Source organism: Phalacrocorax carbo, chromosome 15 (assembly GCF_963921805.1).
Source record: "Phalacrocorax carbo chromosome 15, bPhaCar2.1, whole genome shotgun sequence".
Classification (NCBI taxonomy): Eukaryota; Metazoa; Chordata; class Aves; order Suliformes; family Phalacrocoracidae; genus Phalacrocorax; species Phalacrocorax carbo.
This window is the reverse complement of record NC_087527.1, coordinates 8,207,613-8,224,950: the sequence shown is the minus strand read 5'-3', so window position 1 is coordinate 8,224,950 and position 17,338 is coordinate 8,207,613. Positions and strand designations below refer to the sequence as shown.

Here is a 17,338-nt window from a genome sequence, read left to right as displayed (position 1 = left end):
GTTACAATATTTGGTCTCTGAATTCTTTTTTTAAAAACATGAGTTTCACAGTATCAAAAGTGCTTATTTAAAAGAAATGTAGTGTAACAACAGTGATTAAAATTGTTGCATTTTTGATTATGAATAATTTAGTGGATGTAAAACAGGTTACTGCAGCATTTTAAAAAATTGAACAGTGCTCAGTTTACATAATTTCTTTTCTCTTCATAACAATAAATATAAATAAATTTACAAATAGTAATACTGCCTAGCACAAGAATAAACAGAAGCACAATACACAGAACTATAAACAAACCTAATCTTTTTTTAAAAAATCCTAAAAATAGGTATAATTCCTAAAATCTTCTAGCCAGCGATCAGTTTAATAATTCAGTAGTACCACTTCCTTCACGGGGTAAGGACTTTGTTTTTAAACCTAGACAGAGCAGTTGTCTGCTATGGGTTTGATTTTTCATTTTTAGTGGTTTTGCTCCTTTTTTCCTACCTCACAACAATAAATTAACAATAGTTACATCAGGAAAGAGTTAGTGGTGCAAGTGTCTCCAGAAACTGTGTGGGGTCATTGTCCCATGTTATTTGGCAAGTTAAGAAAAAAGATATACGCGGTACATGAACAACCATTCTGGACTCCGACTCAGCACTGACCAGCCTGTTGACTTGTGTTGGCTTCCGTATAGGTGGTGACCAAAGAGCGTTTGCATGTAAGCCGAGATCACAGTGATGATTAAGTGTACTTACCCTAACTGGGCTATTTTTTAGCTCAGTTACATTCTAGTGAAAGTTCCTGCTGACTGATGCCTTCCAGGTCCTTCTTGAGAGCTCACCAGTCCTGCAACACAAGTGTCCGTGCCCTTTCCTCAGCCTTGCCACGGGTGAGAGTGGTTCTACTAGTAACAGTTTGATTTAGTTTGGCATCACATGCTGTGCCCCAGTAAATAGCCAACACATTCCAAGTGTCCGCAGGAGGAGCTCTTTTATTGCTTTCAGGTTGGATTTTAACGGTTGGGAGAAACCAGCCCCTGAGTCAGGTCCGTGGAACGGTGCAAATCTCAGAGCAGAGCGATGGGTTTGTTGCCTTGGGGGTTCATATACTGAGCTGCCGCTACGTTGTCCAGTGTCGTGTAGGTGGTGTAAAGGCCGGTGACCTGCAAGTCTGAGAAGGAGTGATCGCTGCCACTGGAGACGGGAGTGAGGCCGGGGGTGCCCAGGTCACAGTCTGAGAGGTGGAGCGGGGAGTTGTTGAAGGCACCCAGGGTGTCAAGGCTGAAGCTGTCGTCTTTCATTTCCTCCCATATATTACCTTTAAAAGATTAAATTCAGGTCACAGCAACACATCCAACCCACCCGGGCACTGTACGCAGGGCTCAGCCCATAACTAAAGGGCTTCACCCACTGCTTAGGACCAGTGCTGCCTGCAGAGGGTACCACTTGTAGCACAAAGGCAGAAAGAGTATCTTCCCCCCAAATCCCCCTGGTTCCAGCGGGAGTCCAGACCTTTCTGGGGTGCATCTATCTACTATGTGCTAACCAGAAACCCAGGGGCCGTGCTAGGCACCACCACGAGCCAGGAAAGGTCTCCTTTTACAGAAGGGGAAAACCAAGGCACGAGTAGAGCTATGGTGTCCCACGAGCAGAGGGATGTGTGTCCCAGATCCAGCTCGTTGGACATCCCTGCCTACATCCACTGCAGTGCCTGCACTTCAGCCATGAGGTAGTTTGCTGTCCCATCTAGCGCAGGGCAGAAATGCACCGAGGAAGGCCAGGGAAGTCGCACTGCCAGGGCCAGCACCCAGCGCAAGTTTTTAGCTTGGTTACATCCCACCCCAGAGCATCCTGCTGAGGACCCTGGTTATATAGTCAGTGACCACATACCCACATAAATCGTGCCCTCCCCTACCCCAGCTTCCTTCTCCCATACCTTGCAATGCGAAATCCATAATGCTTGGGTCAAGAGCATCCACCTCTGTGTTCATGTCTGCTGTCATGTTCAGGAAGTCCGGAGGCGCGCGCCCCATGGGATGGTGGGGAAGAGGGCTGTGGCTCATGTCAGGCAGAGTATGGAGAGGAGGTGTTTGCGCAGGTGCTGGTGAGTCTGGGGCGATGCGGGCCTGGGTCTGGATCTGATGGTGCAGGGGGATGGACTGCAGCGAAAGTGTCATGATCGGCTGAGGCTGCAGCTGGGAGATGGAGATTCGGCCTTGGGCTGCTGCCATGTGGTTCAGGGTGGAGACCTCAGGCTCTGCCTGTTTGCTGGGCCGCCTGCAGTTCTCAGGTCTGTCAGTGATCAGCTTGTCTAGCTCCTCTGCAGAAGCGATAGCCATTCCCAGGGAAGAAAAGAGACAGTTTAACCCATTTTTTCAAGCAGAGCCTGGCCAAATAATTTCATAAGTAAGCACAGCCACATGATTTTGCCATAAAGCCGAACAGGCAGTGTCTGTCACCATAGGAGATGCAGCACAGAGGCAAGCTTTCAGGGAGCAAAGAAATGCCATCTACTTCCCTACCCTTAGCCCTTACCCTTGTTGACTTCCATGGATACCCCTAACTGAGCTAAAGAAATAAATGATCACATGAGACTTCCTGAGCAACCAAGCCACCACTGGTGGCAGCTGGCACACAGTCACAGAACTAAGCATCCTCAGTAGGTCTCCTGCTCATGGAGATGCTCTGAATTCTGCTTGTATCTCAAGTAAGATTTGGAAAGAGACTCCTGACAGTTTCAATGGCACTTTTGTTTTTAAGCAAAGGAGAAAATAACTCATCATTGATTGTATGTTACAGATTTTGCAGCAAAAAACACTCCAGTTGATTTTGCCAATGTTGAGCTTCTGAAAGCTTCAGAAACATGTGTCTTTCTAAATAAGAACGAGAACATCTTAGTAAAGTGAGAGTTTGCAGAGAAGCAGGCAAAAAAATGCATTAAAATGTGACACTAAATACTAACACTGGAGGCAGCGTAACACCTCAGAAGGCCTTAGATGTGGTAGATAGCTTAGCATGGGGGGGGAAAGACAATCTATTTTGAAGCTGGGGACCAATTTGCACTGAGGGCCTCCAAAAATAGCTGTCAGTCCAGTTACATCCTCCTGCTGTAGTGTATTGCCCTGTCATACAACCTCGGGTCAGCAGCAATAACTTCATTCAGTGCAGAGCATGGGATATTTCAGCCAAGCAGCTCAGAGGAGGTGGCCGCTGCAAAGCATGAGAGCTTTGTGTCTCTGTTCCATATAACTTATTTCTTCACATTCATGCATTCCTCTCCAAATAGCCATTTTTGCCCCTTGCCTCTCATACACATAACAAAAGCGTACTACAAGCCCTACCTGGGTTAGCCATGCTCCTGTGAATAGCAGCTAAGTCCTTCCGCTTCCACTTCTGCATCTCCTCTTCCATCTTGTCGATCTTGGCAGGATTGAGAGCCCACAGGCACCCTTTGCGAGAGGTGCCACTCATCTTGTTCTCCACCTTCTCAAAACACTTATTCAGAGACAGGTTGTGGCGCACAGAGTTCTTCCAGCCGTCAGGGGCTGTCTGAAAGAAGCAGGAGGATATTAGTGAAATAAGCCCTGAACAAAGTATTTGTGATATTCTACTTGCACCTTTCAGGTGTACGCGTACCCTGAAGTAGGGAAAGTGCTCCTTCATGAAGCTGTAGATCTCACTCACTGGGAGGCTGCCTGTTTTGCTGTTCTTCAGCGCCATTGCAATCAAGCAACTAGAGGACAGAAATACAGGAAATAACAGATTGCATATACTTAGCCATCATGCCTTCTTCTGGTCTAGCCACCTCAGCTGGCTGCGCATGGGATTACTGTACTCAAGTGCTCAGAAGGCACCCTGTGATCCTGCAGACTTTACTCCTCTCTGCTATCACTCTACCTGTACGCTGATGTCCAGGAACTAGTTTGCTTGTTCATTCCTGCTACCCCTCAGAGGCAGCTTCCACAGAACTCCTGGGCAGATGATGGGATTTTTGTTCCCTTCGAAAGAAATCACTCTCGTGCTACCACACCTACAGCGTTACAGTCATCCCAATGCAGGCTGTAGGCAATACAATATTCTGCTCCCTACTTACCTATATGAATAGATCGGCTTGGGGTAATGCTTTGGATGCAGTTCTTGGGCAGAGTGAGGAGCCAGGCGTGGCTGAGAATAGTGTGGCTGAGTCCCATAGGATGTGTTGTAGATTGCTGCTGGGTTACACTGTATGCAGAAGGAAAAGAAGGAAAATGTTGGATGCAAAATGTCGGATGCAAAATGTCTGTGGGTATGTAGGTTTAGGGGTATTTTATTGTTTTTCTTTTAAAAGAATTCTAGATATGAACTTGGCAGGTACTTGAAGACATAGACAACAAACAAATAACAGTACCTGTTGAGTGTTCTGTGCTAGGGCAAACACTTGCTGTGAATGAGAAGGAGGAAAGAGTTGTTGCTGTGTTTGTAAACTAGGAGATGGCTGCCCACCTACAGCGTACTGGCTCATCTGCTGAAAAAAAGACAACAGACGTGTCAGTCTTGAAATTACCAACATCTTTTCCTAAAAAGTGTTGCAATAATAAGCCATCAAGGCCTGCTCTTACATTTGCTCCGTGTGTTGAAATAGAATTCAGTCCCAGGATTCCCTGTGGCAGGCTGGCCTGGACATGAATCATCGCTCCAGGTGCTCCTGTCGAGTGCATGTTGCTTGCTACGGGACCTATTTTGGAAAAAGCAAAAGCAGTGAATGTTCGCATGAAAGTACACTTCAGAAAAGAGAGCTGACATTTATTTTTAATAGACGCAGTTGAACACAGCTAAGCTCTGGAGTGGATAATCACACCTCTCGGTGGCTTTCCATCCCAAAAGAACCCAGAGCATTTCAGAAATTGCAAAGATGACATCAGCTGCTTCTAAAACTTGTTATGCAGGGAATGAAAGATGACAGCTGTTTAACAGTCCACAGTGGTGTTACAGACACAGTATCTTACAAAAGAAAAAAAAAACATATTCAGCACTATCTGTACTCCAGAAGGATTTCTGCTCTAAAGCAAGCAAGATGATACGCTGAGCTCTCTCAGCAGAATGCCTTAGGGAACAAGTGTATTTACCTAAAGGATGTTCACAAAGGAAAGAAAAGCGCTCAATGAACATATGCTGTAAGTCTGTATGAAGCAAACAGGTATGGGGTAAATAGGGTACTCTTAATTTTATCAATGATGAAACAAACAAGAAAGACTAATTACCTAATTTCAAAGCTGTTGAAAACCTCTGAAATGCAGGTCTTAAATACCTTGGCCCAAGTTCAGGCAACAAGACACCAGCAACTACACTGAGCAGAAAAGCCAATTGGATCCTAAGATCTCTGTCGTGACTGCTAGGGCTCTCTGCCTCTTGAAATTGAAGAAATGTGTCAGCAATAGCCGTATCAGAAGACAACAGGCTCCAGGTCCTCTGACGGGAGGCAAAATGTAATGCATTTAAAAGGGATCGACTAATAGGACAGCTAGCCTGCGTGAGGGAAAAGAAAGGCAGTAGGTTGCATTGTTTAAAGAGCAGTTATTTAACATCGTAACAGTTTACCTGTCTGTTGTAGCACTGCATTCTGGACACCAAGGCTAAAATCCATTCTTCCACTGGCCATCTGTTGTAACCGAGGAACATCAACAGATGTCAGCCACGACAAGGACTGTAAGTCACTGGGGAGGTCATCTTCACTCAGCTGGGAGGGGTCAGAAGCTAACAGTCTGCAAAATAGCATGAAAGGTTAGCGGCGAGCAGAGATGCTGCTACACTGTCCCTGGTAAGAGGGGAGATGACTGGGATGCCCAAGCTCACGTAGGTCAGCAGGGAGAACATGTCAGGCTGTAATTCCGCTTGCAGAATTCAGATGCGAACTTTGGTTTCACAGCTGGCTGGTCACTGCCGCCCTTTACTTAATCATGTGTTCCTTCACACAACTTGAAAATTTTGGTTAAGAAAACTTCTTGTGCAGTATTTGTAGGGGAAGAAGGCATAAGAACCAGGGAGAAGAAACTGCCTAGAAACAAAACCAGAGCTGATTCATTATTTTCACATTTGTCAGAAATTTGTACTTGTTTGGCCTTGATGTAGAAGGACTTTTAACCTGGCAGTTTTGCAATAACCTTGAAATCCAGTGACCAGCCAGCCTTGGAAGGAGTCTCTGTGCCTCGCTCCTCAAGGACCTGTGTGTGCTGCTGGCTTGAACACCTGGAGAGGGCTTTTCCCAGCCACTGCATCCCGTCAGTGGGGACGGAGGGACGGATCAGAGGAGAGCTGCTGCATAAACAAAACCTTACAGAACGAGCTGGTGATCTCTTCCATTTGGATATATGAAGTTATGGATACTTAACAAGCAACCACAAAGCATATGAAATAATTTTTTAGGCAGTTTTTGAGATACTAAATGATCAGAATGAAAAACTAGTGACTGAACGCACAGTAACGCCCAGCCTGCCTTTAGCTGACAAAACTGAGGCATAATGGTGACAGGCTGCTTTTGGTTTAAAGCTCTGCGTTTGATACATTCTGCACGCTCCACCCCACCTGTTTTATTTTGCTTTTGGTAGAATGCATGGTACAAAACTGAGATATTGAATTATATTTACAGTATTTATGTGTGGTCAAAACTCCAACTAAAGCCAATAAAAGAACTATGGTAAACGAAGGGTTAAACTACTTTTACTTATGTTAAACAGCATTACAGAAGTCATGGGTATCTTGAGGAGTAAAGCAGTAATTAAAACACATCAGGAAGTTATTGTTAGATACCCAGGGTAAATCCAAAGGCATTCAGGCCCAGGAAAACATCTTTCTCTTTCAGAAGAACATAGTTTAGTTGGATGTAGTTGATTTTGCTTTCAAAACAAAGGCTTTAAAGAGCTCTCTCATAGATACGTTAAAGCCAGCTGTGTGGTACTAATACGTATTTGTTGCCAAATGACAATTCAGAAGCCTTAAATAAATCTGGTCTCTTGCTGAAGCATCTTTTATGTTTTACACTATTCTAAATCAGCTTAAAAGAACACAGCAGAACTCTAGTGCCTGGCTGCCCAGGAGCTTTCAGCTCCTCTATTCATGATTTCCAGAAACACGTATCAAAGTTCCCCCAACTATTATCTGGGAGATCTTTAAAGCAGAATGTAACTTATTTGTTTGTAAAGAGATTTTGAAAAGAAGAAAAGGGGGTAAAAAACCCCAACACCTGACCAGGAGCCAAAAGCTCAAATCCTGGCCAAAAAACATCTTCAAATCTCTCTCCCAGCCTACCCTGTTTTCTTTCTCCTACTGTAGTTATAGTGCAATAATTAGCATTACCATGGTTACCGCTGTTCAGTTATTTTGTGAGGCCTGGGACTTAAATACATAAAAAGACTATCAGGTGACGGCTCTCCTGGCCCGGAGATTGGCTGGATTGGAAGTAAACAAGAGCATTAAATGATTTGAAAACTGGGCAGGCTCATGTCGTTTGCAACAGTTGGGCCCATTCACGGGAGGCCGATAACCCATTGTGCCGCCAACGACTGCTGCCCAGCGGCACGTGGCCTCGATTGTTTTTGAGATTCTTGCTTAATTGTTTTTCCCCCCCTCCTCCTTTTTACAAACTTCACATTAATCTGGCTGAATGACAGCCGACACACAACACACATCCACATGCCATCTGGCACCCCGGTCCCTGCCAGTCCTCCCAGACAAGTCAGCTCCTTCAACAAATAACGGGGTCAGATGGGCGGCGAGGGTCAGCACCCACTGCACACGCCTCCTGTCAGGCAATGAATCCGCCACATGCCCTCGCCGCTCCTCTGCACGGGACGAGCATCTCCGCACCGGAGGACCGCGGGAGTCACAGTGGCACTCAGCAGCCTTCCAGGCTTTAGCTTTTTGGGAAAGAAAGGCCTCTGCTTCACACCCACCCTAGGTGCACTCATCCTGGTGCTCTCTCTGGGCGTGGGAATGACTGGCAAGACCCTGGGCACGTTTGGATGCCATCAGAAGCTTGAACTACAACTCTCCCACTTGCCAGTTAGCATCGCGCAGCGTACCCCTATCAGCGTCCTCGTGATGCAGGCCCACATAGCTCTCTCCCTCTTGCACTAACACTGTGGATCCAAATGGGGGCAAGGAAGGGGCAAGGACTGAACTTTTAAGTTGATATAGCAGTCATTAAGCTCCATTTTAAACACATATGAAGATGCAATAATACATAATAACTAGACACGGTGTGCAAGTCAGCTCTTTTTCCAAGATAAAGATGTTTTCTTCCCTTCTACAATGGCATGGCTGTTTGAATTTGAGTTTACAGTTCTTTTAAAATCACCTCTGGCTGTTCACTTACACATTTTTTTAATGGATTTGTTAGTTGTCAGAATAACTCTTTTCATTAATAATGGGGGAAGAAGTATATTTAATCAGAATAAAATATTTCCCATTTAAGGATTATTCTTCAGGTTGTCTTCAAAACCAATGTTGAAATTTCATACATCTTTAAGAGGGTGAAACTGCTTAAAGTATGCCCATCGTTGTCTGACTGAGGTGTTTTAAATGCCCATATATATTCTGCAGCATAAAACCAGCTTATCTCACAGTACACAGCTCAATGTGTGTCCTGCTTTTAGTGAAAAATGCTAATCTAACTGCCTCTGGAAAGAGAGCTATGCACAGTAATACTTAACACTTTAATCTCACTGGGTTCAATCTTTCTGACCTGAAAAATTGCCTGTGCCAAGCCAATGACAAATATATAAGTACATACTGTTAATATTGTGTGTACTTTGATTCTATTCCCCTCCACCACCCGTTTTGTCTCACATTTGAGGGTAAGCTTCAGGAGTCAGAGATCCTGTCTTTAGATGGGTGTTCACAGCCCCTGGCACAATGGGGCACTGTAGTAAAAGCAGCCATTTCCTTTCAATGCATGTAAATGAGATAAATAGTGATACGCTATAATTAATGCACACTACTGAAAATGTCCCCAGCTGCACATTCCCCAGGGCTGCCTGTATATACGCTGAACTACTAAACCCCTTTGAAGGAAAGGTTACAGTCACACCAAGTATGTTGCAAACATGATATTATTTTTAAAGGTGTGGTGAAATTATGCAACTCTGTTTTTACCCCTCTCCTTCCAAATCTCTGCAGGAAAGCACCCTTCTGTTTCTACGTGCTTCTATCCTAGAAAGGCACCTGCATGGGTAAGAATCCACATGACGCTGAGGATTTAAGCCCCAGTTCTCCTCTGTGTATGAGAGGATGCTGGCCTCCTGTGAAAAGTGCCCTGAGAGCTATGATAGGCACTATACAGAAATGCTCAGTGGTAGCACTAGTCTTTGCTATCTGCTCTATCATGCACTGCCCAAAATATTTATCTAATCAGGGCAATAGATCTTGGCCACCAGCCAGCATGCACAAAGTTTACTTTTCCAGAATCAAGAAGAATACCCCTTGGAATGAAACCCCTTCCCAGACCTTCCAATACTGAGCTCCAGACCTTCCTGCCTGCAGTCCCAGGGAAATGGGACTCCTGCACTGGTTGCACATCTGACAAAGCTCACTAGAGCCTGTCAGCACTGCAGATTCATTGGTTAGGTGTACCTAAAGATATCTCTACTTTTTTTCCCCTATCAATTACATCCTGCTGGCACAACAGCTAGCTAGATGGAATGAAATACATTCCTGGCATAACCTTGTGGGAATCCGCAACTAACATAACAGTTGAATTTGAATCTATATTCATACATCTAACTTTACCATCCTTCCTCACATTGAATTGTTCTAACGAGCTGGATCTAAGGTAGTTCATCACCGCAGAAACCGCTGTCAAGGTGAACTAGCCACATCTACATTTGCAAATGCCATAGCATGGTGAACCTGTCACTGGAGACTATAGGGACCATCTCTTCAACATCATCATAGAATAGTCTACCAAACAAGTTTGTCAAGACTAAAGGGGGGTGCAGCGATAATAAGCATACCTTAAGATATTTTATCTCCATATAGTTTAGTCAATAACTGCATGTTTCAGTTTACGAGATGATGTGCAGGGTTATATATTTCTGTGCATATTGCACCATTCACACTTCAGACAACTCTGCTTGCATGTTTGCTCTGGAGTCTAAAGATATAAGCACAAAAAGATATAAAGCACTCAACTGGTTCATGTTGTAGGGCAAACCTAATGATACAGGTTCTCTCATAGGGATTAATGTGTGGTGGCAACTCATCATTGCATTGCCTCCCTTCTAAACAAAGTCAGACCAAAACATTGCCGTTGCATTTGGCATATTCAACTTCAACCATAATTTTAAGATGTCTCTCACTCAATGGGCAATGTTTATTACCATTGCCAGCACTGACACTGGAGCTTTTTGCCTATGCTTAAGTAATACAACTGTTCAACAAGTAGGGGCAATCAGGGGTGATAGATTCTTAATTAACTGTTTGCAATGGTTTATCCAGTGTGAGTGACAACTGAACAGGAAGAGTCCTAAGAAAAACTCTTCTGGAAGTGGTGATGAGAAACTTTTCTTTTGTATGGGATTACATAATGTCCTCAGAACAAGTGTGGTGATTTCTCATGTGTAAAACAACACAAGGAAAACATTTATGTTTTGTGACTCTTCAGTGGTCTCCATGGTGAGAACTATTCTCCATTTTGCTGAAGGAGTCAGCTTCACCATCTCCTTTTGCTCCCCGCTCCACCTGCTCTGCTCTTTCCCTTTTTGCACTTCTCTTCCCATCTTCCTCCCTTGCAGGTGCTTTTCCCCGCACTGGGTCCTGTTTTCCACACTCCACACCCACCTACCTCTCTCCTCCCTGTTCCTACCCCAGCTCCTCTCCTGCCTCAGCCAGCAGCTCTCATTGCTGCTTTCAGTCTGTGGTTCTTTTTTGCCTCTCGAAGGCACCACCACCCATCCAGCCCCAAACCACCAGCCTGTCTTTCTCCTCCCTGTCTTCAAGTTCGTTGAGTAATTTCTGGCCTTGCTGGAAATAGAACAGAAATTAGGCAGCTTTCCAGGGACAACCAGAAAGTCAATTCTCAGCTACGGCTCAAGAAACTTTGGAGTATAGGAACCAAGACAGTGGGGAAAAAGCAAATAACACAATTACCCTGTCAGGTGTTGCTGGTCTCCTTTCCTTACACCATGGTTCAGAAGAGAAGATGATTCTCCAAAAACCTTCTGGAAAGGTACTTAGCACTAACAGAACAGGCTGTAGATGTGCTCCTGGAGACCTTTATACATTCAGCACTGAGTTTCACAACCCCTCATTACATCATTTTGGTATGGGATGAAGGGAAACTGAATTACAAGTGACCTACATGATTTGCTTAAGCCTAAGAGGAAGTTAGCAGCCGTGTCAGCACTGAACTCACAGCCACTTGCTCCCTGCTGTGCTTTGCCCACATAACCATCCCTAGGTTCAGATTTGCCAAATGCAGCCGGTATCTGCCTCTGCAATCTGTTTTATACAAAAACAAAAAAGAAAACCAAACCTCTGATTAATGTCCAAATAGGCTTCTCCTTGACGCAAAAATGTGTTAAAGTACCGGCAAAATAAGAGCTATGTGCCGTCAGCATCTGAGATCTCATGGGAGTGCTGAAAAAGTCCAGATTCCTTTTCTGTTTCCTTGTTTTGAACAGGAGGTCAAGCACCATTTATGAGGTAAGATATGAACTCCGTTCTGGTTTCACTGGAGGCAGATGAGCCTGAGAAACCTGCAAGATATTGCCTGGGTACAAACCGGTCCTTCCCATCTCTGCCTGCAACTGCAAGACAATTTGAGGAGCAAGGGCCACAATTTTTTATTAATACTGATTAACACATTTCAGGAACTGTATAGGAAACAGTTGAGCTAATCCACTTAAATCAATCCAGAGTGGCCTGAGTTTGACTGATTCCTAGGAGGTTTCTCACATTTTTTTGAAAGAATGAAGCAACTACTGTGATGAAATTCCTCCGACACATCAAGTCATTATCTCACTCCCTGTCAGACACACACGGTGTCAAGGGAATGGACACTGACATTTTCTTCAGGAGCAATTACAGTTTCGTTAGTTATGCATTTGTAACCTTTTGTCTGCAGAAATTTCCTTCATACAAACTCCCAGACTCCATCCATCCCCAGTGGTGACAGTCAGGAGTCCTGAGCTGTAGCTTGCTCTCCAGAAACCAAAGTGCAAAACCAGATATGAGACGACCACTTAGGAGAGCTAAAATGCACTGTGTGTCATAAAGATAAAGACTTCCACCTTTTTTGCCACTGTAATGCAGTGACGTCCAGAATGTACAGAATACAGCGGTTGCATGTTTATGTCTCTGTGCTTCTAATATGATTTTACGCTAAACTCTGCTAGCATAAAATAATTATTACAACAAAAATTTCACCAGGCGATCTAATGACTCAATGAGTATAAACCAATTTTTTAAGAATCAAAGGGACGGCTAAAATGGGGTGAAGGAGGATATAGTCTACTAACATGTCGAATGACTAACTATTGAGTAACAACTTTTCATCAAAAAGACATCTATTTAAAACTGAATTCCTGTTTAACATATCTAGAAAATGCATTGCAAGGCCTTCAAAATACTATGTAAGGCTCCTATCAACAGGAAATATGTAGTAATATAAAAAAATAGAAACATGGTCCTTACACAAAATACTGAGCTGCAAAACATGAAGTTAATTTATCTTGTTGGTCTAGGGATAGCCTTACATCTTAAGCCATGTTGTTTCTTCAAACAGAATTACACATTTTAGTTATTTCTTTCAAAATATAGATGCCACATTGTTACCTAGAGTGATGATTTGATTCCTTAAATCTGGATTTTCACATATTCCAAATAATCCTTAGCAAGTTACTCTCTGCCTACCTTCTAATGGCCTGTTTTTCATGTCATGATTTATTATATGATATCTAATAAACCACATGTAACTGTACTTAGTTTGGGAATGGCATAGTCCCTGAGAGAAATAAGCTTGCTGCTGCATTTGAAAACCCAGAACACTGAATTAGGATAATATTGAGCCTTCTTCAGGAGACAACTTACAGGTCTGTAAGTGGTTTTACAGTCTTAGTCCAGGCCCACCTTGCTCTTGCATCTGCCTCCCCGGGGCCTCTGTTGCTCAAGCTCTGCATATTAAATCTCATTCTGCACTTGTGTACATCACAGTAGAACTTTTACTTCTCTTGCACTGGTTATGTATGTTAAATCAAATTAGACTGCAAAAGGATAGAGTGCAGATTTCAAATAAAAATACTGCTTGGAGTTCATGAGCTGAAGAACGTTGTTTCTCAGACACCAGCTCCAAGCCTGCTGAAGACCATGGGAGTTCTCCACTCATTTAGTAGCCTTTGAGTTGGCTCCTATAATTTACATAGCTTTGTGCTGAAATAAGCACAAGCGTGCCACTGCATAGTAAACTTGTAGTCTGCTTATTGTTTTGATTTAAACATCAAAATATTTACACTGAAACATAATGTTAGATTATTAATTATCATTAACAAGAATAAAGTGTTAAGGGTTAAAAAATCCCACTGTGTTCCAACTCTCTACTTTTGTTCCCTGAAATGAAAAATTAAATCATCAGAAATATTTGTTACAACTACAGTTACGAAAATATTGAAGGTAGTGGTATTTTCTTTGGGAGAGTGAAAGGCATCTGCTAATAGGAAGCATTGCTTTGCATTGGTAGCCAGGCAGTGACAGTGCCATAAAAACATTGGCATCAGAGAAGATATGACGGCCCTTAATCATTCCTGGACAGTAGGATGTTTCATATCACACAGCTGCATCAGTGGAAGAGGTATTTGTCTAAAATCATTTTACTATGGTGCAAATAGTCCCTGGACTTTGCACAGCAGTCTAATCCTTATCACTATTCTACGTGCTACATCAAATTTACTGTAGATGTTTTGGATCCACAGAAATCAAAGATCTGCTAAAATCAGGGGATTTTTTTTCCTTGTCCATTTGAAAAAATAAAAAAAGAAAAAAATCCCATAGTTGCAAACTGTAAGCACAAGCTGCGTGAAAACTTATCGGTATTTGCTGATTTGATCCCCTGCCTACATGCCCACGCACTCCCTCCCGTTTCAGTGTTTCCTCCTGCACACTCACAGGAAAGCCTGGTCTCCTCCAAGTCCAACTGTCCCATTGAAAGATTCCAAGTGAGACAGAAGAGTATTCTCAGCACAGCCCCAGCCTCGGACTCACTAATTGGAGGCCATTCCCCATTTTGTGGAGCCTTGATGCTCCCCCATGGAGAACTCGGGACTGTGGGTTCCAGTCTTGGACTGTGGTGACAGCAGGAGAGTAAACAGAGCTGATAGAATTTGACAGGTCTATTCTTTTCTTAAAATCATTCAGTCTAAAAGATTTTCTTTTACATAATCCAAAGTGTTTTCTCATGAAGTAGGACAAATACTGCTCTGCATTTATGGTGCAGTTCAGATTTTATGCATTTTTATCAGAATTTGACACTATTAAATGAGGTCAAATAATTCATTTTAAAGCTGCATTAAAGAAATCACAAGTGGGTTAGAAACTTTAGAGAACTGGGATCTCTGAGTTCAAAATGTTTAACAGAGAACTGAAAGTAGTTTTAAAAAGCAGCTGACTTCTGAATAAAAGAAGAAACTCTTACAATTCCTTTACTGGCAGTAAGATAAATCCTATCTTTCTCAAAAAAGAGTGTTTTTCTCTGCAGCTATGAGTTAAAGAATAGTTCTCTCCATAAAAGGGTCTTTGTTAAGGTGGTACGTTCTTCAGGGCACTGAAGATGCAGACTTAAATATACATACCCAGAAGTCTCTCTCATACACACCCTTCATTAAATACTGAATCATATTTTTACAAATATTTATACAGCCAACAAAAATGCCTAGAGCAAACAGTGCTTTAATAAACAGCAAAACAGAGTTCCACAAACCTTTTTCCACAGTGGCTTCAGAGAGTATAACAAATCACTTGTTGAGCTGCAAGAGGCTTCAGTGCAGTGTTTGCATTTTGAATAGAGAGGCTGATAGAAGAATACCTGCGGCTGACCAATTTTACCCATAGAAATGGGTGAAAGCACCCTCAGTCTGGGAGGAAGGCGATAGTCTGTCGCTCCTCATTTTAAAACAAGGGTTGTTTTTTTTTACTGTGAGAGCTGGATCATGTTCTGTTGTTGTGTATTTCTTGGAACTTTGCATCATGTGACAAGATGTAACCTAACTTAACCCAGTGCACTGTATTTCATGCAGAACTATCCCATGACTTCTAACAATACTTTTAAATGATAAATCGATGCTCAGCGGTACAGGTGAATTATCAAAGGCAGTTGACAAATCCAGGTTTGATATCAGAATATCTTTGACAAAATTCAGTGCTCTGGAGTGCTACATAAGTACTTGTTTTAATGAAAAGCTCTTCTAGTGTCTATTGCACTTGATTTAGTCTCTCCATGACTGCTTCATAACAATGTAAAATGCGATCTGAAAGGGAACTTTTAAATAATTATTATTTAACAAGAATATCCTTCTCTGGCAACACTCATATTGCAGAGAGAGTTTACTAGGAGGTCAACCCAGGGCTTTGAAAGTGTATTTATCAAACATAGGTTAGTATCAAAATACTATAAACAGGAATGCTTCTAAATAAGTAATGCATTGTAACCAGTCACCAGCTTAGAAATCTAATTTAGAGCAGAGAAGTAATGCAGGTAACTTTAAAAAAAAAAAAAAGAAAAGAGGTTTTCTATATGCAAAGGGATTATTTTTTTTTAGGAAATAACGAGAAAACATCAGTTAGCAGGCTGCGACAGCACAGTGCATATTTTTGAAATCGACAAATGCCTCACCTGTACTCCTGTGAAGGGTGGTGATTTTGCCCTGAATTCCTAATGATTCCTGACATGATGGACGGGATATCACTTTCTATCATCTCCTTGGCAGAAGACAAGAAAACAGACAGGAGCCGCTCAGGCAGGAGTAGCTATCCAGCACTTCAGCAGCGGGCAGGACACAGCAAAATCCCAGCTGAATCCCGGGACTACGGGAGAGTAAAGCCCGACTTATACTACTTTTACCTCCAGGTGCACTGGTTTTATTTGGGCCAGGCATAGCAATAAAATGTTTTAAGGGGGTCAAAAAAACCCCAGACAAACAAAAAACCAGCTCAGAGTGGGAACTTGGCCCCTGATGGAGGGAGCATCTACCGACTGTGGGCACGGCGGGGCGGTTCGGGTGTCCGGAGCCCGTCAGTACCGGGGGCAGCGGAGCCAGCCGGGGAACGCTCCCGCCTCGGGGCTGCTCTTACACTGCCATGAAGGCACCCGCACAGCGTGTAGGAAGAGCAAGCTGCCGTAGCGTGCGGTGGTGGAAGCGGGGCCAGGCTGTCCCCGGGGAAGAGGGGAGCCCGGGGGAGCCGAGCCCCGCTGCCCGCCGAGCTGCCCGAGGGCGCTCCCGAGCCCTTCGCGGCGGCGGCCCGGCAGCGAAGGAGGGTCCCCGCGGCCCGCCGCCCCGACACCCCGCACCCCCGGCCTGCCCGCACCTCCCGGGCAGGCTCCTTCCACAAACCTGGCGGGCCGGGGCCCGGGGGCCCGGCCGGAGCTCCGCGGCTGCGGCGCGGCGGGGTCTCCCTCTGAGGGGGTGTGAGGGTGTGGGTGTGTGCTGGAGCTGGCCCCGGGGGGATGGAGCCGCGGCGAGTCGGCGGCGGGGCCGGGCTCCAGCCCGTTTTTAAATTTCCCTCTCAGGAGCTGTCCAGCCTGGAGCATGCGCGGCCGGGGCCGCCCGCAGGGTCAGGGCCGGGGCAGGGCCGGGGGAGCGCCGCGTTTCCCGGCAGCCGCCGCAGCCCCCCGCGCCCCCCCGCCCCCGCCCCGCCCGCGGGGACCTGGCCGTGGGGAGGGCGAAGGGGCTGGGCGGGGGAACTTAAAAAAACCAAAAAAAAAAAACCCCAAAAAAAGGAAAACACCAAACCCAACCCAACTTCTTGCAACTTTCCAGAGAGAAGAAGGGGGAGGGGGACCCACCCAGCGCGTTCAAACGGGCGCTTGAAGGCGGTGGGGGATAAGTGCGTGAGGGGGAGCGAGGCGGGGGCTGCGCTGAGGCCGCCGCGGTCCCGGCGGAGAGCCAGCCGCCGCCCGCCCGCCGGTGCTGGGGCAGCGCCGCGGCGGGAGCTTGCGCCGGTCCCCCTCGGCGGCCGGTGCTCACAGACCCCGCTGCCCCGCTCGGCCGCGGCGGGAAGGGGTGGGGAGGCAGCGGCTGGGTCCGCCTCTCCCCGCCCGCCGCCGGAGCTCGCCTTCCCCGCCACTGGGCCCGCCGTGTCTGGCACCGGCCTCCACCCCCCGCCCCTCCGCGGG

General features: G+C 45.1%; 1 protein-coding gene across 1 annotated transcript; it reads right to left on the bottom strand.

Annotated features, from left to right (window-relative positions):
• Positions 1 to 239: 239 nt before the first annotated feature.
• Positions 240 to 15,992, bottom strand: FOXN4 (forkhead box N4). Its single transcript, XM_064466313.1, has 9 exons — positions 15,839 to 15,992; positions 5,560 to 5,723; positions 4,581 to 4,696; positions 4,370 to 4,483; positions 4,076 to 4,203; positions 3,619 to 3,715; positions 3,324 to 3,531; positions 1,919 to 2,302; positions 240 to 1,300 (listed from the first exon to the last, which is right to left on the bottom strand). Exons 1-9 carry the CDS (start codon positions 15,919 to 15,921, stop codon positions 1,050 to 1,052), a joined length of 1,545 nt encoding a protein of 514 aa, XP_064322383.1. The 5' UTR covers positions 15,922 to 15,992; the 3' UTR covers positions 240 to 1,049.
• Between the last annotated feature and the right edge of the window lie 1,346 nt (positions 15,993 to 17,338).